This window comes from Branchiostoma floridae, chromosome 3 (assembly GCF_000003815.2).
Source record: "Branchiostoma floridae strain S238N-H82 chromosome 3, Bfl_VNyyK, whole genome shotgun sequence".
Taxonomy (NCBI): domain Eukaryota; kingdom Metazoa; phylum Chordata; class Leptocardii; order Amphioxiformes; family Branchiostomatidae; genus Branchiostoma; species Branchiostoma floridae.
The window spans coordinates 21,094,590-21,115,163 of NC_049981.1; the positions used below are offsets into that span (position 1 = coordinate 21,094,590).

The 20,574-nt window shown below is 43.7% G+C and overlaps 4 protein-coding genes across 5 annotated transcripts in view; 3 read left to right on the top strand and 1 right to left on the bottom strand.

Annotated features, from left to right (window-relative positions):
• The window catches only part of LOC118411000 (hematopoietic prostaglandin D synthase-like), a 51,483-nt gene extending 41,288 nt beyond the window's left edge, over nucleotides 1-10,195 (top strand). The window contains exons 3-5 of the mRNA XM_035812993.1: nucleotides 7,955-8,073; nucleotides 8,788-8,898; nucleotides 9,578-10,195. Coding sequence (XP_035668886.1) covers nucleotides 7,955-8,073; nucleotides 8,788-8,898; nucleotides 9,578-9,742 — 395 coding nt within the window. The 3' untranslated portion in view covers nucleotides 9,743-10,195. The remainder of the gene's footprint in view (nucleotides 1-7,954; nucleotides 8,074-8,787; nucleotides 8,899-9,577) is intronic.
• LOC118410998 lies at nucleotides 27-4,296 on the top strand. The gene is made up of 2 exons (XM_035812991.1): nucleotides 27-2,177; nucleotides 3,418-4,296. Exons 1-2 carry the CDS (start codon nucleotides 1,617-1,619, stop codon nucleotides 3,559-3,561), a joined length of 705 nt encoding a protein of 234 aa, XP_035668884.1. The 5' UTR covers nucleotides 27-1,616; the 3' UTR covers nucleotides 3,562-4,296.
• LOC118410996 (kelch-like protein 13) lies at nucleotides 10,148-19,306 on the bottom strand. 2 transcript variants are annotated; one of them, XM_035812986.1, is made up of 8 exons: nucleotides 19,236-19,306; nucleotides 17,046-17,339; nucleotides 16,612-16,719; nucleotides 14,357-14,662; nucleotides 13,818-13,948; nucleotides 12,647-13,222; nucleotides 12,051-12,261; nucleotides 10,148-11,605 (listed from the first exon to the last, which is right to left on the bottom strand). In XM_035812986.1, the coding sequence occupies exons 2-8, from the start codon at nucleotides 17,310-17,312 to the stop codon at nucleotides 11,384-11,386; spliced, it is 1,821 nt and encodes a 606-aa protein (XP_035668879.1). In that variant the 5' UTR covers nucleotides 17,313-17,339; nucleotides 19,236-19,306; the 3' UTR covers nucleotides 10,148-11,383. The 2 variants fall into 2 exon arrangements, with proteins under 2 accessions (XP_035668879.1, XP_035668880.1); XM_035812987.1 differs by lacking the exon at nucleotides 19,236-19,306 and adding an exon at nucleotides 18,588-18,792.
• A 432-nt stretch (nucleotides 19,307-19,738) lies between these two features.
• Nucleotides 19,739-20,574, top strand: part of LOC118410999 (39S ribosomal protein L9, mitochondrial-like) — a 9,691-nt gene continuing 8,855 nt past the window's right edge. Inside the window, exon 1 of the mRNA XM_035812992.1 lies at nucleotides 19,739-19,913. Coding sequence (XP_035668885.1) covers nucleotides 19,818-19,913 — 96 coding nt within the window. The 5' untranslated portion in view covers nucleotides 19,739-19,817. The remainder of the gene's footprint in view (nucleotides 19,914-20,574) is intronic.

A 20,574-nucleotide genomic window follows, 5' to 3' on the forward strand; every position in this document is an offset into this window, starting at 1 on the left:
GGCATTTATCTATACGTCAGTATGACGCGTCTATGCTATAACACTCTCACAAATAGCGAAGGACCAGGGTTCAGTGTACAGTTTGATGTGATCTTTATTACTACGACCGATTGTATACTACAGTTTATGCAAGTGAACGAATGTGATGATATAATACTACAACTAATACAAGATACGATACCTGGACAGAGTTGCGGCGGATGATACTAACTAACCCGGTTAACTAAACTACGGCGGCGGAAGGTGCGGATGTCCTTGTCCCTGGGTCTGCTCCTAGCCTAACTAGCACGTACCGCGCCTTATATTACTTCAATTGGAGGCGGAGCTAACGCGAGCGCTGCGGGGCGTGGCCTAGCTGACGTCAGGGCGCGCCCATGGTCACGTGCTCTCACCACGTGACCCCCTGGGCCGCTCAACGTAATAACAGACTTGCTACACATGGGTGAAAGTTCGAGCAGCTAATTAATTGTTTTGCGCATGCGCCCAAAACATCACTATTATAGCTATGAAGAAAAGCTTCAGCTGAAATTTGCGATTGAGTTCAAACTCTGTTTCAGATTAACAGAGTTCGAAACCTACCCAATGACACAAGATGAGAGTATTAGAAGAAGGTATGCGTCTAAAATTTCGAGTTCGACCTCTTGTTACTAGAGTGAAAGACCCCCCAAATGGTAGATACTGTCGGAATGTTGCCGGAAACAAAAACTAAAAATATAGCTGTCTATCAATTCACAAATTATGGTCATGACTTATTTTCTTTACAGTTTGCGTGTTTTCAGACCTTTATATAATACTTTTAATTCGTTCCCGAGAGCTGCCCGACCGCCCGGTTCAGGGTAATGTGACCGTAACATATCCCTTAACTTTGAGGAGTTTTGAAGATCTTACTCGAGTTTCATAAACTTAACCCAATGAGGAGATGTATTGGTTCTTTTAATTGAATAACATGTGTTGACCATTTCGCCTCACCTAAGATTAGGTAACAGTAAGTAGATTTTATGGAAGACATCTTTCTCCTCAAGACATGTTTCAATGACGAGAAAATACTGAAATAGAAAATATGTCCTCTTTGTAGCCTTGATTGTACTTGTAGAAGTGACACTCCTAAGGTAGTCATGAGTGAAGTTGTAGAAGTGAAACTTGGTTCGTAGTTGTAGAGGTAACACCTGTGTGACTGTGGTAGCCTATATGTTAGCCTGGTATCCAAACCCCAGCCCGATCTCAAGTATCACGAAAGATATTTGAGGTTGGGGTATGGTATCCAGGCTACCTACATGTTGGCTATTATAAAGGCACTTTGCGCACTGTGCCTGCTTGAAATTCAGGAATAAAAGACTTGTTGGCTCAAAGTGATAGGTGACCATCGTTTGTCACTACAATATTGTTGTTACAAGGTTTTTATATCCATTTTGAAAATTTAGGCATCTTGTTTTTTACTCATCTTGTTTTTTTATCGTATAAAATTTGGAGTCTGCAGGTATGTCACCCACAAAATGTACTTACTGTGGCCTTACTGGGTGCCGCTCGTGTCACGCGGTGACATCGCGTGATGACTTCCCTGTAACTAAGACCATATGGATTCACCATTTCTAAGTCTCGCGCGATGAGCGGGTTAGATGCAACAAACCTTACATGTGGGCTCACTCCGTGTCGCAAACTGGACTGGCACGGACCTCACTATGAGCGCTCCGGCTCCACCCGTCCTGCGCGGAGATGCCACCCTTGTGGGGCAGAATTTGTTAGATGTTGTTAAAGCGGTGCGGGGAGAGGCTCCCCTCCTGGAGGAGGCTCTCCTTGCTAGATTCGAAGCCGACGTGCCGCCCCGAAGCCTCAGCGACGACGAGCTGGCGGAGCGGCTGGAGACCCTCACGGGAGAGAACTCCGGTTTCCTCCTAGACATGACGGGAAAGGACCTCAAGGCACACGAGACGATCGTCCGCTTGGCGCACTTCTTGATCATGGCAGCCAACGATGCCGCGGCACCCAGGCAGCCGATCCGATCATCTAAGGCCGGCAAAACCGCAGCCCAGGCGGTCGCAAACCTCTGGACCCCACCGACGAACCGCCCCAAGAGACCCGACGCCACCAGTTCGTCCGGCCTCCCTCCGCCAGCCAAAAAGGCAAAGCCAGCCCCACTGGAGGAGGACTCAAGCTCCGGTAGCGAGAGCGATCTCGAGGTTAGTACGGTTTTTCCGGAATGTTTTTTTTCGTACACCTGGGTTTTGAAAGATGTATTAAGTACTTGATGTAAGGGCCAACCGCGGACACGAACGAAACAATGCGGTATAGTGCTGGCAGGACAGGTTTAAGTGGTAGCCTCCGCAAAAACGTTGACACAACACTTTGTTTTCCTAGTATAGGCAGGCGGGTCGAAGTTGTATCTCCCCGCAGGAAGGAAAAGACAACATTTTGATTCCTGGACGAGCGGGTTGAAGTTGCATGACGTTGCATCTCCCCGCAGAAACGGAAAAACGGCATTGTATTTCCTGGACGGGCGGGTTGAAGTTGTATCTCCCCACAGACAGGAAGAAACGACACTTTGTTTGCTAGGATGGGCGAGTTCAAGTTACATCACCCCACAGAACCGGAAAAACAACATTTTTTCCTGAACGGGCGGGTTGACGTTGTATCCCCGCAGAAACGGAGGAAACGAGTTTGTTTCCTTAGCTGATCGGATTTGAAGTTGGTAACTATGACGGACATGAAAGACATGAGTTGTTCCCGGCGTGTGAGAAAGGACCTATGCATGGCTTGACACGAAACGAATGAAACACGTATTAGTTATCCCCCAGTCGATTTTATAAGTACGAACCTATTCGCTGACTTGGTACATAGTGCGACCTAAGTTGAAAACTTCACCCACAAATACAACACAGGAAAGTTTGGCTTCCCCCACCAGCACCAACAAAACGACGTCGTTTCTCCCCGCTTGCGAGAAAACCATTAGTTTCTCTGTTTTTTCCGTCCAAAAATTAACCTACCCCAGTTCGGTTTCCCCCACCTCTTGATTAGCTTGTGCAGATTTCTAAGCACAGGTTAAAAGAGGGTGACTGTATTCAGTGTATTCTCGCCTTTTTCAAATCCAAACGTTTTTAGCTTCGCCCAGGTGGCTTTATTTTCTAATCGTGAGAAGACAGTTATCGCACCGGGCTTCTAATTACATCCAGGCCTAGCGAGAGACAAACCGGGGTGTCAGCAACGTGCTCTCACAGCATGAAACAAGTCTTCATTATTCCCTAATCGATCATAACATTCCACCACGTCACAGTCGAGTGCCGACAAAGGCTCCCTACCGTCCCGGGTTTGGTAACATGTGTCAGCCAGAACCGCCAGGCCCAAATGATTGCGGCAGCGAGCGGAAAATTGGAGCAGTTGAAAAATAAACCTGACGTTGTTTTCATTTAATTTTCTCTTTAGGAGAACTCACTTCAGCGAGAGCTGGACAAGGCGAAGGAGGCGTGCCTGGACCCCCTCGTTCACCGCTACCCCGCAAAACTCCACGGGACTGCTGCGCCTGCAGGAGAAAGCCATCCGGGTCGGGGCCAAAAGGAGCGTGGTTGAGCGCTATAAGAACTTAGCGAATTTCGTCCTCGAAAACCCCTCGAAGACAAACATGTGGTAGCTGGTGGCCGTAGGGGCAGTCAGACTAGTTCACAAGGTCTTTCTATACTTCTGGCGGTTTTCGGCCAGATGTGCAGTTAAACGTAAATATGGGCCGTTCTAAAAAGTAACCGAACAGTTTGGACGTACCGAACTTAACAATGTTTTATATAAAAAATGTATTCGCAATTAATTCATGGGGATGTTGTAGTTTTGCAGATTTTTATCAACAGTTAGGGACTACTGGATCATTTATTCTAGCAACTGGACGTAAAGAAACGCTGTATCAGTGTTCATACCACTAGGGATTGACAGTTGCTTTAATTAGATTCATCCGGTGACATTGGCCTTGACACTACAGCCTGCAAAGATTCAGGAAAAAATCTGGAAATGGGTTCAACCGACGTAGCACTACAGTAGAAAACAATTTTGAACATAAAGAAAAATACTCTTTCAACAGAAACATTGCTGCCGTTGTTTTCCCTCGGTAGTATGATCGTTAAGGTTGCAGGTGAGCAAACGCTCCAAAGATTTGTTATAGGCTAACATACGATTCGTTCTACATATGAAAATGATTACAGAGATATCAAACATTTTCCCGATAAGGCCAACGTTACATAATTCCACAAAGGGGCCCGGTCGGGGACCTTTGGTGAACGAAAAGTACGATAGGAAAGACAGAAAAAAAACCCCAAAACGGACCAAAAATGATTCAAAAGCATGCCTTGTGCATATTTATCGGCACAAACTTTTTTTGTTTCTTTAAACAGCCCGACCGGGCCCAGGTAGGAAATGTCACGAGTGGCGTACCATCACTGTTCCACTTAACTGTTCCTAGTCCGTTACAGGCTCAAATGCGTGTTTTTGGCCTTTCTGTTTACTAGTTATGACGTTCCAAACGGGAAAATGGCACGCGTCCGTTACGTCGATACACTTCTGTTGATACGTTATAAAAATCGCGGTTCGGAAATCCCTCATTAACCATCAGTAAATGCATGACGTATCTGTGTTTAATCTTACAAATCTTTACGTAATTTTCAGAATGTAAGTTGGATCGACGTGGGAATTATTGGTCGATGCTACATATATGGTCTAGTCACATATTCTATTCCTAAAATAGGCTAGCTACCTAGTAACATCAACATCTGGTCCGAATGAACTATACGGCATCTATCGTATCTGAGTCAGCCTCTTCTTCAAGTGACCGACAAAATTAACATGCTGTGGCCTTAGCGGGTAGCTTGTCCACCGAGCAGTTTAATAGCGGTGAGCGTACCTGTGACTTATTTCATTCTGTCTTATTACAGGCTAGTGATGGTATAGCCGTTGTATACAGGATGCTTTTCCAATCACCTTTACCTCCCTTCCACACGTAGAAGTTGGATATCTCTTGCAAATGCAGCCGTTTTACTTGTTTGTTGGACGAAATATTCTGTATACTGGTTTACGCCACCCGACGTAACAGTGCACTGCATTTTAGACCCGATAGCCGTCGCTTGTGGCTTTTAGGCCGACGTGTATATTGATATTTTGATGTGCCTTCGTTCGTGCGAAGCCAAGCCGAGAAAGGATATGTTGTGTCATTATTTCTTATTCACGGCGGTACATTTTATTTCTGTAACTTCTTTAATGTTTCAAAACTCGGGCTACACCAAAAGGTAAATGATAATGCACTTTTGTGCCCTTTGGTTATAAGAGAAATAGACCTCATCGGTCAAAGTAACGACACGTTAGCATCCCGAGTATTGTGGTCTGTCTACACAAGCGTTATCGCCGGTGCAATGAGACGAGTGGGAAAAGTGTTCGCCATGCATTCGGTACGTGGTAAGTTCGATCCCCGGCCGAATATGGTATGACGTGTTAAATGGTCGTGCTAATTTCTCAGCTTAGCACTCAGCATTCGGGAAAGAGTATGAAATTTGAACACACACCACAACCAGTGTCCTGGCCCCCTGCTGTAGTAATTGCAGTTGTTTGGCCCAGGGTTACTGCAAGAACATGGGCGCCGCCCTATGCACCATGGAGCGGGAAGGACTTTGACTTGACATGACAATATAAGCGTTGTAATTCAATATGTATCACTTTTGCTATAAATTATATCTGAATTACTTTGATGCCTTACATCACTTTCGACTGCCTGTAACTAACAGAAAACAACACTCCAGACATACAACAACTCCAGACATACAACAACTCCAGACATACAAAAGTTGCTAAGTTAGTATCACTATTGCAAAAAATTCTTCATATCAATCCTCTCTCACAATCTGTCCCCACAGATGAACGCCGGCATGACAACCCCCAGGTTACAGGAAGAATCGACTGACAAGTACACCCCTTTGTCGCGATGGTTTGGGAACCAAATGAACATCACAGCAATATGAAAAAAAGGGAAGAATCAAGAGTCACACAACCATACAAAATGATATAACAGAAAGATATGAAATAAAAACCTTCAAACGAAACAAAACAATCCTCATACATACACGACATCATTACGCCGAATGGTCAAGCCAAAAATATGACTGACCCACTTTTCTCCCCTAACGATACATAATATCGGGTAATTTGTTAAAAAATGTAATGTGCTGTATACTTGATGGTGAAACGAGTATCTAACACATGAATTCCTGGTTTATAACATCGGTCACGTCATCGTATTATACGCCATACCCAAGACAGACTAAAGGTCACACACAAAAACAAATTCCCTAGGGAATACCCGTAGAAAAATTCCTCGCATGCCTGCGGAATTCCTAGAATTCCTGTCAAACGGTCGCACACTATAAACATTAGGCTCGCCCCTGAGGCGTCGCCAAAAAGTGTACAGTGGCTAACAATCCACAGCCTCAAAAAGGCTATGTGACTACCGAGATTGTATATGTCAACATGGCATACTAGCATAGAGAACAAGGAGGTACATGTAATGATACCCCCTTGGTCAGTACAAGTTCAGCTTTACAGTGATATGCTGACTTCCTTCTTGTTGCATAAGCTGAGATAGTTTCTGTTCTAGAAGACAGACGTTCAATAAAGAAACGAATTTCTGTTGCTGGCAAGCCCATTCTTACACACAAACACACACACATTCACACCCACAAACATACACCCACACAGTACTGGTACTTGTGTTCCTGACACGCTGCAAGCAAGGCCTCCCTGAGACACATTCCCAAAGGACCCAGCCAGTGGTGGACAGGCCAGCATCAGGTCACTGGCAGGGTTTGAGATTAGCAATTACTATGCCTGTCAATCAGCTATTTTGGCTGAGTGCCATATGATGGGGCTATGAATGGGGGGATCTGAGCAGCCTGACGTGATAGCCAGGCCAGGTAGACAGGCCAGGTAGCCTGGCCTGGTAGACAGCCCAGCCTTTTAAGCGAACCCATAGCGATCAATGTGTAGCTTTGAATACTGCCTCTAAAACCCACTATAAGACAATGTAAAGATTCTGATGTAAATGTTACATATGTCTTAATGATTTTACCCTGTCTCTGTTCTTTGTTGTATAATCTTGATAAAAGTTGAACTGCAGTTTCCGACACAAAAATTAGACTTACTCATTTATTTACTCGAACACAATACTATAGGGCAATTAGCAGCATGAAAGCTCATCTGTGCTGGAATAATCCATATTGCCAAAATTCGAGGTCAGCAATTTGTTGTGTTGACTGACAGTTGAAAACTTCAATATGGATTAATTTAATACTATAGGGCAATCATGGTATTGTGTAACAGTGAGGATAGATAGAGTACTGTGCTAGTAGGATAAATCCAAACCATATGTGAAGTTAGTTATGTAAGGAGGTTCAGCCCATATTTAGAAGTAGACCATGTGATCAAACCATATTAAGAACAGACTGGAAATAGCAGCCAATAGTAGACTAGCTGTTGAGAATAGTTAAGCGTGGGGCAAGATTCAAACTGTCTCAGTTGCAGCCATGGGTTAAGGTCAGTAGTCACGCATCTTGTAGCTCCACTGTAGTAACATTGTAGAATAGCTGTATCTGTGTAACTGTAATTGTAACTAGACCATTCTGTAGACCTTGTATAGACCATTGTATCTAGCCTGGTATATTGTAGTTAGCATTGTGTGTATTGGGTGTTCAAGTATCAGCATAGCAAGACATACAACACGACACTTACGAGCGCAATCAAACCTGGCTTGGCGTCCTTCTATATATATAGTGTAGTATAGTCGCTAGTATATAGATAAAGAATCCTACCTCTAGACCTGAAATTCTACAATTGTGCGCGAGTAGCATGACAAAAGCCTACGGGGAAAACATTCTGCATTTTTTCGCGAAAATGCTGTTGCAATAAACGGTATATATATTCCCTGTATTTGATGCAGGACTGGCGGGAAAGACGAACATGGAGCAGGCCCGGGCCGACATGATGGTGGACGGGTTCGGGGACATGGTGAACAAAATGGCGGACTATGTCTGGTACGAGCCGGACGAGGCGAAGAAGGTAAGTCAGAGATCGACTCGAAAATAAACTTTGCATGTTTCAACTTTCCTGTCTGCATATCTCTGTGGCCTAGCGGTTACGAAACCCCGCTGCTTAACCATCTGAATCCAATTCCATGGATCTCACTGTGGGCCTTAGTTCGATCCCAAGGTAGCAGCTCAGCTCGGACATGTTGTAAGATTGCTCATTGGAGCTCATCTGTGTTGGTAGTAATCATAGTACAATGCTTAACTCTCTTCCATCACTACGGTGTACACAAATCAAAATTTCAACGATCGCTGTCGCCTTATTCAAGATTGATAACAGATAAATGAGTACACCTTAATGTTATAATAAAGTTTAGCAATCCTGTAGGGATACCCTGGAGGCCATCCGGGATCGGGCTTAAACTCCCCCCGAGTGCTCATGTGAGATTGTCGGGCTGACTGCATTGGCTCCCCGAACAAAACTTGCTAACAGACCTTGCTAGCTACCCGGTCCTGTCTGGCTCCCAGTGTATGTAGGGACAACGTGATGTCATTGGTCATCGTTGATACGGACGGACGAACAAGAAGCATTGCACTACGTGACAGACGGTCCCCGAAACGACGACTCGTAAAGATTTCAGTACTTAAATACTGATGAAATTATTCACTGATGGTTAGCTTTGCAATCCGTGTTATCTGTGTTTTGTCACCCCGTTCTCAATTTTAGTATTTTTCTTTCTGACTTTAGGCAGAAAAGAAGAAGACATTCTATGACACCACGCTGCCAGAGTTCCTGGGTTACTTTGAGAAGCTGCTTGTGGCGAATAACGGTGGAGACGGCTTCTTTGTCGGCGATGGGGTGAGGCACAACAGCCTTTATGTAGCTTTTCCTACCCGAAGTTCAGTGTGTGATTTTATATATGATATGCTGTAGTTGGGCCAGAGACTAATATGTAGCTGACAAACTACAATCAAACCTACCCGTGATCAATCAGGAAATTGTATGCTTGTTTGCTTTTTAACAATGTAATAATAAGAACCTCTGTCTGGAATAGATAGAATAAATGAAAACCTGGTCTCTGTGGACAGGTGGTAACTCCAGACAGTATTCTTAATGCTTGGGCCAATGAGAATATTATGTCCAGGTGGTCCATATGTAGAGGTGGTCACTTGTAGACTGATTTGACTGTACATGTTTCACTTTTCTAATCACGGTGATATTACTTTTTTAACAACCCTCGTAGTCTGCAATTGTTTGAACTTAGGGTCACAGCTACAGCCTTCTTCGGGAAGGCTGACCCACTACTGTTGACACGTGACCTTACGGCCACGTGACTTTGGTAGGGGTCGAAGACGCCTGGGACACTGTACCCTGTTAACCACCTGCAGTCACTGATCCGAAGTAGTGGATCAGTCATGCTGATGACAACCATAGATTGCTAGTTTTCTACAGCAAGATAGATAAACCTCTCCAAGATAGATAACATTTCTATGGTAAAATATCTAACAACTAAAAAAAATACTATTTCTTTCCCCAGCTGACCCACGCAGACGTGTTTTTCCTGTCCCTGTCTGACGACATCACCGCAGAGAAACCGGACGTTCTCGGTCCTTATCCAAAGTTGGCCGCACTTGCGGAACGCATCAAAACGTACCCGGGCATAAAGGAGTGGCTGGCCAAACGTCCGAAGACACCATGGTGAACAGATAGACACAAGTCTCTTACGGCGGGCTCACACATATTAAAGCCCGTATGAGGTCCGTATGGAGTTCTTATTCTCTACAAGGATTCACATATCGCTGGAGAGAATAAGACATAAAATAGAATCAATTTTACCTTAAGACAACATTTAGACAATTCTCTGATTGGCCGACAGCTGGTTAGATCAGGCCACGGTCCCAAATTACGATGGAAACCTCTGTCCGTTTTAGCCGAGCTTCTCCCAGGGTATATTGTATAAGACGCAGGCGAGCTGTGTGTGCAATTCAAAATTCTAAAGTAAAATGATAGAATGTTGAAGTAGTTGTACCTTTCCCATGACAGATAGATTGGTTCTGATAGAGATTAAGTGAATAAAATACCATTGAAAATACATATCGTTTATACACATCTTTGATTCACCTTTTATTCAGTCAATAAAATATTTACAGACTTGTGGAGTATAGCAGCACTACAATCATTCTGTTGCCTTTTTTGTGACTTGGCTTATATATTGCATTGAAATTTCAGTCCTGATTTTTGCATTGGCAATCACACCTAGGTGTCAATTGTTAAAACTATTCCCACCATTCTTTCATTAAAAAAAAACATTGTAAAAAGAGACAGCAACCCTAGTATATACTCATTCATAAATATGTTTCCCAAAAAATTTCAGCAGGTTTATCACATAATATAGTATATTTTTGTATTTTCTTTTTACTATATTGGAGCTTTGTCCATTGATTTTGAAGAACCAAATAAAGAATGACACAAATAAAACAAATATATATACATACATATTAAATAGACTAATCCTATAGCTCCATTCACCTCTGTCATAATGTAGTAATGCAAAATAAAAAGCCTGCGAAGGAGGCTAGCATTCATTAGTCCAAGACTTCCTGGTTCTCTTGCCACCAGCTTTTCTCGAACACCATGGTACAGCAGCCGACTCCCGACAGCGGCTCGGGAAGGCCTTAGTTGCAGATCCGCCACTCGTTCCTGGCGTACAGTCAGGATTGTTCATTCTGTTGAAACAAGTTGAACTGAAATACTGTGTATCCAACACAAAAATTGTTCAACTTGTTCCAGAATGACTTCTACCAACACAGATAGATGAAATTTCAAGTTAGGATTGGGTGTTTGTCAGTCCGAGACCTCCTGATTCATTCATTCTGAAACAGGTTGGACTTACATTGACAAAGAGTCCAGGAGCTGATCAGTCAATTTGTGTCAATGTTTGGATTCAACTTGTTCCAGATGAAATTTCAAGTAAGGACCGGGCGTTCATTAGTCCGAGACCTCCTGGTTCCATGGTACCATGGTGCAGCAGCCGACTCCGGACAGCGGCTCGGGAAGGCCGTGGTTGCAGATCCGCCACTCGTTCCTGGCATTAAGTCAGGATCATTCATTCAGAAACAAGCTGAACTGCAATACCCGTATCCAACACAAAAATTGTTCAACTGGTTCCAGAATGAATGACTTCTACCAACACAGATGAAATTTCAAGTTAGAACCTGGTGCTCCTTAGTACTACTCTCCAAGCAGAGGATAGGCTCCAGCCATTTTTTGACATCTTTTAAAGGCATTTTTATCCTGGAGACAACACAGATAGATGAAATTTCAAATTAGGATCGGCAGTTTGTCAGTCCGAGACCTCCTGACTCTCTTGCCACCAGCGTTTCTCGAACACCATGGTGCAGCAGCCGACTCCGGACAGCGGCTCGGGAAGGCCGTGGTTACAGATCCGCCACTCGTTCCTGGCGGGGTCGAACTGGCTGATGACGGACAGGAACTGCTGTGTGTCCCAGCGGTACCCACCCAGCACGTAGATCTTCTCCTCCAACACCAGACATGAACACTCGCTCTGGAAAAAAGGAAAGGTATTTAACCATTGCAAACCTGGCACTTATGAACGGCTTACCATGGACCATAGTCCTCTTTTCACCCACAGTAAGTCCAATGGTCTGATAATGGACTTACTCAGGGAGGAATGAAGATAGACTTACTGCCTAAATTGGTGTAAAGGCCTTACTCTGGATAATAGTCCACCAAAACTAACACCAACTGCCAACAGACATGGCAAAATGGGGTGGACTTACTCAAATTCCTATGTCCAATCTCGATCCAAGATGTACATGGCCAGTACATAAAGAGTACTCACAGATACTCTCCTAGAATTACTTGGTATTTAGCTCTTGATGCACCATGTGCTATCCAGCACCAAAAAACCACGTCTAGCAAAACAACAGATGTTAAAGAACAACAACAGCAACAACAGGTTTACCAGTTATGAAAAAAAAATAACCCACCTGTGGAACAGGCATGTTGGCCATCACTGCCCACTGTCGTGAGGAGGGGTTGTAGCACTCCACCAGCTTCAGGTCGATCTGCTCTCCGTTGATATTTTTCTCGTTCCCACCCAGGACAAAGATTTTGTTTCCGACCGCTGCCATGTTGTGCCACGCTCGCCTGGTTACCATGCCGGTTTCTTCGTGCCAAGAGTCGCTGTCAATTTCATACCTGTGAAAGAAAAACTGTTTTAAAAGATTACAGGACATTGGATGGAACCCTGCAACATTCTGCTGTCAAACCTTTGTGTGTAAAAGAACCCAACACACTTAACAAGAAGTGTAGGGGTATCACTAACACTACATGTGGCTACTTATGAAAAAGCATTACCCGGTGAGCATGAGTGTTTTACCTTTTATCTTTGGGAAGTTTGAGTTGACTTGGGATGAAAGATTTTTTTCATTTATTCGTCGGCTGACAATACAGGCAGCCAAGGTCACCCAACTAGCCAATGCTACTACACTTTAAGAGCTGGCCAGCTATCACTATGAGCCAACTTTTATCTGTATGGTAACATCAAGCTCTACAAACTTGATTTTAGAATAAAGCCATATACCTGTAGACCTTGCTTATCCTCATCATGAGCTCCAAAGAGAATCCACCTGAGATGTAGATGTTCCCTCCAAGTTTACACCCTGCATGTCCATGGAGTGCCTCCGGTAAATCCTCCACCCTTGACCAGAGGTTCTGTTTGGGGTTGTAACGTTCTACAGACGACAGACAGTTTTCCGTCTCGTTTCGACCTCCGATTGCGTACAGGTACCCGCGGGCTTCCACCAGGGCAAAATCGGTCCGGAGTTCAGTTAGCGACGACACCTGTGTCCATTCGTTTCTCCTCGGGTCGAATCTGAAAACGTCGCCGATTCCCGAACGTCCGAGATCAACCGGGTGGTTCACCGCGTTCTGTCCGCCAACGACGTAAGCAAAGTTGTCCAAGGACGCGACCCTGTGGTACGCCATGGCTTTGGGTAAAGCGGGACGATCCCAGCGCATCACCTTGGCTTCCATGACTACTTCGAGAACGCTGTCCATGACCCCCAAGTCGCCCTCCCCGCCCACCACCAGCATGTGTTCCTTTGTGTTCCTGATCCGTGTGCGAGCAGTCTGCAGGGCTGGCTGCATCAGGACATTACTGTGAAAGAACAAGGAGTTCAAGAAGTTCCGAGTCTCACTCAGAGATGATTTTGACATAGACTGCAAGCATTACAAATCATATCCATATAGACCAGATTTCATGCTCATCAAGTGGTCTTCTTGGGTAAGGTTGACTGCATAATTATGAATTTTTTGTTGAAAAAGAAAGATGAAGCACCTGTGCTACAATAGGTTGGTGAGTCACTGAATGACAGTATAACTGTATAATATTATGTAGACACTTCACGTAAATTGTGACAACATCTGGAAGCAGTGACGCCTATAATTGCAGTGCAACCAGTCGGAATTGCCTGAGGAAGAAGACAGACGGTCCCCCAAACGGTGGAAATAAAGCAACAGCGGTGTAAAAAGAGTCGCTTATCCACCTGTGGTACTGCCGTGCCTCCTGAAGCACCTGTGGTACTGCCGTGCCTCCTGAAGCAGGGGCTCGCAGGTGGGGTCTGTCTTCATGAAGTCGTACTGAGACTCACCTGTGGAACTGCATGAAGTCGTACTGAGACTCACCTGTGGTACTGCATGAAGTCGTACTGAGACTCACCTGTGGTACTGCATGAAGCCGTACTGAGACTCACCTGTGGTACTGCCGTGCCTCCTCCAGTAGAGGCTCACAGGTGGGGTCTGTCTTCATGAAGTCGTACTGTGACTCCACCACTTCCTTCAGGAGGTCTTCTCTGATCAGGGGAAACCTGATACAGGCCATCACCTGGACACAGTGGCACTGTTAGTAAGGCCATGTTGATTTGTTCATATGGAGGACATCCACAGGACATTTTTACACAACCAGTTAATCTCATCTTAGCCTATGTCTTATGATCTATCAACCTGATGAAGTTACTTTTGCAAAGACATCCACAGGTGCATTAGGCGCAAAAAGTTTTCAACCATTATACATACTGTAATTCTTACAAAACTGGGCAAAATTAGTAAACATGTGCTGTGCATGTACATGTACATGCAGATTGCAAAAAAAATATCTGAAGAGGCTTGGGTTCCACATCCCAATACCCTGCCCTCAACATATAGTGGATAACAACCCACTGCCCCTACAACCTTAGCTAGGCTTTGAGGCTACCAACAAAGAATATGTCTAGCATTGACCAAGCAAACACACCTGCCGTGCATACTGCAGCCGTCCTGGCTTGTTCAGTAGCCACTGCGCCGCCACGTCAAACAGAGAGAGTTCCCAACAACCTTCCAGATCGTCCCTCGCCAGGAAGGAGCACAGCTTCATGTAGTCCAGCTCCATGAATTCCGGTTCTTCCGTGAACAGCCGGAAGTTCTTGACGATGTGGGTATCCACGGAGACTCGGAGGTGGGTGAGGCCGAACGTGTCGGCGATGGACAGCATGGCGCGATGGTTCTTCAGCTCCAGTCCCTCCCGGAGGTAGTTACAGCACACGTCAATCAGCGACCTCACCTACATATTGGTGTTGGAAATTGAGCAATGAAGCAATTTGCTTATACTATACGAGGGGCGTGCAATAAGTAATGGTCCTGACCCACTTCCAGTTGTCTGATCTAAATGAAATTTTGTATGTGTAATAATTCATATCTCTATGGGTTATGTTGCAAAAGACAGCTCTGAACTAATTGTGGTTTCTGATTTACTGGTGTTTGAACTTAGTCAGGTGCGAAATGGACCAGGTGTGAAATGGAACCAGTTGAGTGTCGCGCAGTGATCCGGTTTTTGTATTTGAAAGGACGCACACCAAAGAAGACTTTTGATGAAATAAATGAAACTTATGGTGATGATGCCCCATCATATGACCTTGTAAAACGCTGGCATCCTGAATTCAAACGTGGCTGGAAGTCTGTGGAAACAGCTCCCAGACCTGGTCGTCCCTCTTGTGCCATTGATGAGGCATCAGTTGGAGGACCAACCTGGGGTGTCCTACAAAATCGGTGTCCAGAGCTGCATCAAACGATGGGAGAAATGCATAACTCTGGGTGATTCCTATGAAGAGAAAGACTAATAACTGTGCCAAGTTTCATTAATCTCCTGCTATGGGAAATGGGTCAGGACCATTACTAATTGCACGCCCCTCGTATATAGTTATGGAGCAGTTCTGGTCTTGGGCAGTTTGCAGGAACAAAAGGAATGAAATAAAAATCATAAAAAATAAAAGCAAAAGAAATTACTCATAAGCATATTTTTTGTACATGATAATACACTTCTACATTTCAGTAGCTCTTGGCCATATAGCTTTGGGCAATGACTACAGCAGGGGGCTAGTCCACTGGTAGTGGTGTGTGTTCAAATTCTATATAGAAGAACTTTTATTGCTCGACATTTGTACATGGTACAATGTATGGCAACGACTGTTACACAAAGTACAAAATAGGTGTATAGAATAAGACTTAATATCCTAATTAACATAACAAGAAGGGCTAACACAAGTCTTTGATATAGTGTTACAATCGAGTTGGGCTATACATGATTTTCATTACTCTTTCTAATAGCAAAGCATTATGGGAGTTGTGGCATCCAAAGATATATAAAAATCTGTCTGTAGCATGGAGTCTCTTGAAATCTGCTGTACTGTATTCGAGAAATGTGAATAGTTCATTACGTAAAATAGCGTATCTAGAACATTCCATTAAAAAGTGAAATTCATCCTCAATATGCTTTGGACAAAAAGGACAGAACCTTTGGTCAGGGGCTACATTGTACATATCTGCCTGTTTCAATATTGAATTTATGGCTACTGATTCTTAACTAAGTAATGGCTTTTCAAATTTCAAAATTATTTATATCATAAAGGTATGTTTCTTGTTCATAACATTCTTTTGACTTGCTAAGGAAAGACAGTTGTGAATTGTTTTCAATAGAATTAAACCACTTTTGTATATATGTATCTTGTAGCCGGAGGCGTAGTTGGTTGACAATATAATCTACATTATAAGCCTCATGTTTCATCCATATGTGTCCAAAGCCATGGTAACAGGGAATGTCTTTAACATGATTAATCCAGTCTTGATTATCAGTAAGTACAGTGTTGTACGCATCGCGAAGCAAAGAGTCCTCAGGTAAGTTTACCAAATGGTGCCAGTATTGAATGAGCTGAATTCTAGCAGGTATTATAATGGGAAAAATTCCTGACTCTCCTCGCACGCCATCATTAGATGATTTTTAATGAAGACCAAGTAGAAATTTCTGAAAACGTATATATGCATACTGTTTCCAGAATGCTGAGTGCTAAGCAGAGAAAGCAGCATGTAGTACCAGTCTTTGGTATGACTTGGCCGAGGATCAAACTCACAACCTACCGAATGCAAGGCGAATGCTCTACCTACTCGACCATAATGCACCAGTCCGTCACCCATATAACCCAATCAATATGGCCTAAAAAGTTTTCAGCAGCTGACCTGTAGATGGTTGGCTGCCTCCAGCACGTCCAGTACGTTGTCAGGTGTGATGCGCACCTGCGCCGTGTACGCATACTCAATCACATGGTGCAGGCCTACCGCTGTCACCTGGATGGGGAGGGGGGCGGATATTTGAGATAGATAGATTCAGATACAGAAAAAATCTGTTTTCTACTATATATGTATATTGCAGAGTGTGTTGGCTATGCAAAGTATAGTCCTGTGCTGCACTACCCTGGGTACCATCCTATTTCTACCAGGGCTCCTTACACTTCCTACCATAAAGCCCCAGTAGAAATAGGATGGCACCCAGGTTAGTGTTGCATTGAACTGCATTTTAGCAAGGACGTTATATTATATCACGTCCTTGTTTTTAGGTAGTGTTTTAAAATCTTAATCTTAATGAAAGTATTGGATTGCTTCTCACTACTGACCCCTAGCAGTTCTATGCAGTCTTCTCGACTCTCCCTCAGTCGTCCAGCGAACATGGCACGGAAGTAGTCCGTGAGCGCAGCCATCACCACCCGGTGCACGTGGAAACTCCTACGCTCGGCAGTCAGCGTGACATCGCACAGGCTGTCCTCGGCGCGGAGCGCGTTCAGACCCCGTAGGAGGTCCTCGCCGTGCACCTTGGACTTGTAGGTCCGCGTCAGGCTGGCGGGAAGCCAAAGGTCCTCAGGACGAACTGGAAGGGACGTCATGGTTCCATGTTGGAGTCCACCCTCGAACTTGTGTGTGACAAAAAGTAGGTTGTCAAGAAGGTACAACATACAGCAATGTCATATAGATGAACATGCAAATATAATAATATAAGTATCGCTGTGGCTATTGACACACTCAGTGTGCCAATAGCCAAACAGGCTATTGACACACCGAGATGCCAGTCAGCCAATCAGAGCTTGTAACATGCCTTTCCGGCAATATTTTACACAAGCAATAGTTGATTAGACATTGTTCGGAAGATTAGACATTGGAATCTTTGGATCTTGGAATGAACGGACGTATTCAAGTTATGGCCTACATCTGGATACCTAATAATACAGCCTTCTTCGTGTATGTATGACGTAGCGTAGTGGATAGAGCGTTGACCCGGGAATTCATGATACCAGCTCCGACCCGGTTCGAGTCCGCGCCGGAGTTTTTTTTAATTTTTTTTTTTTCAATTTTTCTTGTCCCTTTTTAAACATCCATTTGATATAAGAATATTTTATATATAAACAACTTTTAAAGTTTCTGTTAACAATATAAACCAAAAATAACACTGACCACAAAACATGTCATAATTTTCGGCCGTGTGGTTCCGGCGCTATCGGCAGCGACTCGGAAGAATATTTCTTTCACATTAAAAATAATGGAGGTAAAACAACAACTATAACTTCACTTCCTTAGTGATATAAGTTTTGAGGCCGAAAATTCTCCAATATGGCAGGAATTCGTCGGTAAACACAGCTGAAAACGTGTTCCTAACCGATCCAACATAGCTGCCATGATCACATGCGGTGACAGTAAAACTAGCACCCTATATGATAGCAGATTCCGATGTTTAAAATTGTGCCGTAAACACGTGAAAAAGATCGTATTTTGGGTTGATAATGGACACAGGATGCCATTTGTATTTTTCAGAGTGTTGATTGTCAAATATAATCGTAAGATTTCTTCATTTTAGTGGTTTCTATCACTGGGTGTGTCAATAGCCTAACAGGCTATCGACACACTCAGTGTGCCAATAGCCTAAACAGGCTATCGGCTATTGACACACTGGGTGTGTCAATAGCCTCGCTCTATAAGTATATTTTGCGAAAGAAATAAGCCCTTAGAAACAACTACGATAAGAAATGATGCCAGCAAACGATAAAAAAAAAAGCCTCTCGCACATTTGACGAAAACAGTCTCGGCTCAACCATCGTTTAGAATTGCATAACAATGTCATATTTCGAAAGTGGGTAAGCCCTTTTGCACTCCCATGGAAACCAGACCTGTTGCCAGGACCGGCGGACAGAGATTCTGTACGGCAGCAAAGTAATTATTGCCAGGCCAATAGTGGTCCTCGCTGAGCTTGTGTGGTGAGAAAATGTTTGGCACCCAAGAGAGATGCGTGACTTGCGTAAGTACTAACGTAAGACTATTTAGCCTGGTATCCGGCCGTATTATAGCTCCTGAATCTCTTCTGTCCTCTCTAGGGCACGTCACTAATGGATTTTCTAATAAAGTCTCAAAGTCTCTCTTTCCTTGAGATTGAGATTTGCCAAAAACTCAATTACATAACTATCTCGAAAGTTACAATATAACGTTACACGGCCTTCGGCTCTGGGGTTAACAGCAACTCTACCATGTCTACAACAAAGGTAACGTTAGCGCATATGCTGCAACTACCAGAAAAATATACCATATCAAATATGGTTTTGGTGAACCAAGGATAATTTTTTTTGGGTGAACGAAATAATTTTTTGCCAGCTAGCGCGCGGGCCAAGATTACGCATGCGATTTTAGAGTTTAGCGAGCCCTTGAAAGTAAATACAAATAAGCTCAACGAAAATGTTAACTATTTTCAATAGCATGGGATCCTACTCTATCGTTATATGTTAAAAATGCATCTTAATACACCTAGAGCTCTTCATATTTACCGAAAATATAAGAACTAGTCCGGAACTGTTGCGTTTTTCTGCCACTTCCGCGTTTGTCTGGGGTCACTAAACCGCAACAACATGTATAAAATTCGTATTTTATGTAACGTTATTACAAATCAAACATGGAGAAATATTATAACACGTGATACATACATTATCCATACATAAGTATATGTAAATACACAAAATCAGGCAAATTGTATGGCAGCTATCTTATTTGCTACTTGCAAAATGATATCGCGTTTAGATGATCTTAGATGTTTTGCTTTGGGTCATTGGGTGATACCACTCGGGTCAACGAAGGTAACGTTAGTGTAATCGGAGTCCGTAAGACATGTAAGAGTGGATCAAAAGCGATCTCTCACAAATGCTGTCATTATCCAGTGCAGTGCTTATATAACATTATGTACAACAAAGGTATTAATTCATTTATTATTGTACGAAATCGCCGTCAAGATGGTGCAAAAATAATCTTAACCGCTAGGTGCCCTCATTGACAGGTGACCTATGACAGAAGAAGGTTGTGAAAACGTGTGTGCACGGCCGACTGACTGTGTCTAGGACAAACAGTGCAAAATCATGTCTGTGAACTTGAGTCTGGTAGCTGTAGCTAGCCGACAACTTCTTCAAGCTGCCAGACGATCAGCTGAATGTTTGAGCCTCCAACAAAGACGGGTGAGTGAAATATTATCACCGTTTTCGAAGCCAAATGATTTGCCCGTGGGAGGGGGGCGTCAGTTTACTAATTTGGTTGGAGGTCATTTTCAGCCCCTAAAGCTATGCTACGTAATATTTGGACAATACAAAAAGTAGATATCCCTGCCATTTCTTTACATAGTAAGCTAAGTCTTCCCTTTAGCATTAAATATCAAGGCTCAGTGAGAGAAGTTGCAACATCAGTGCATCAAATAAACATGTCAGATGATGTCTACAAACTGTGATTATACATGGCAAGAAATTGGACATTGTGAAACATGGGGCATTTCCAAACCTAACAGAAGACCTAACGTAGAATGATATTGCACCCAAGGGAATTCACCGATTTTTGCAACACAATCCACCTTACATGCCAATCAGGGAGGTTTTTTTTTTTACTTGAATTTCATGTTGTCTGGGCTGGGACAGTATACACATTTTCCATCAACCCATCGTCCAAAACCCTCCACAGCCTAACAAGGGACACACGCCATCCTGACACAAGAGGGACACCGAGTCTCAAGCAAACCTTACCTAACGGCATTAGCACGGGTGGTCCTTCTTAACAAGACACACGCAACCAAGTTTTTCCACCTTACGTTACGAGCTGCGAGCCGCGATTTTTTCGTCAACCCTTACG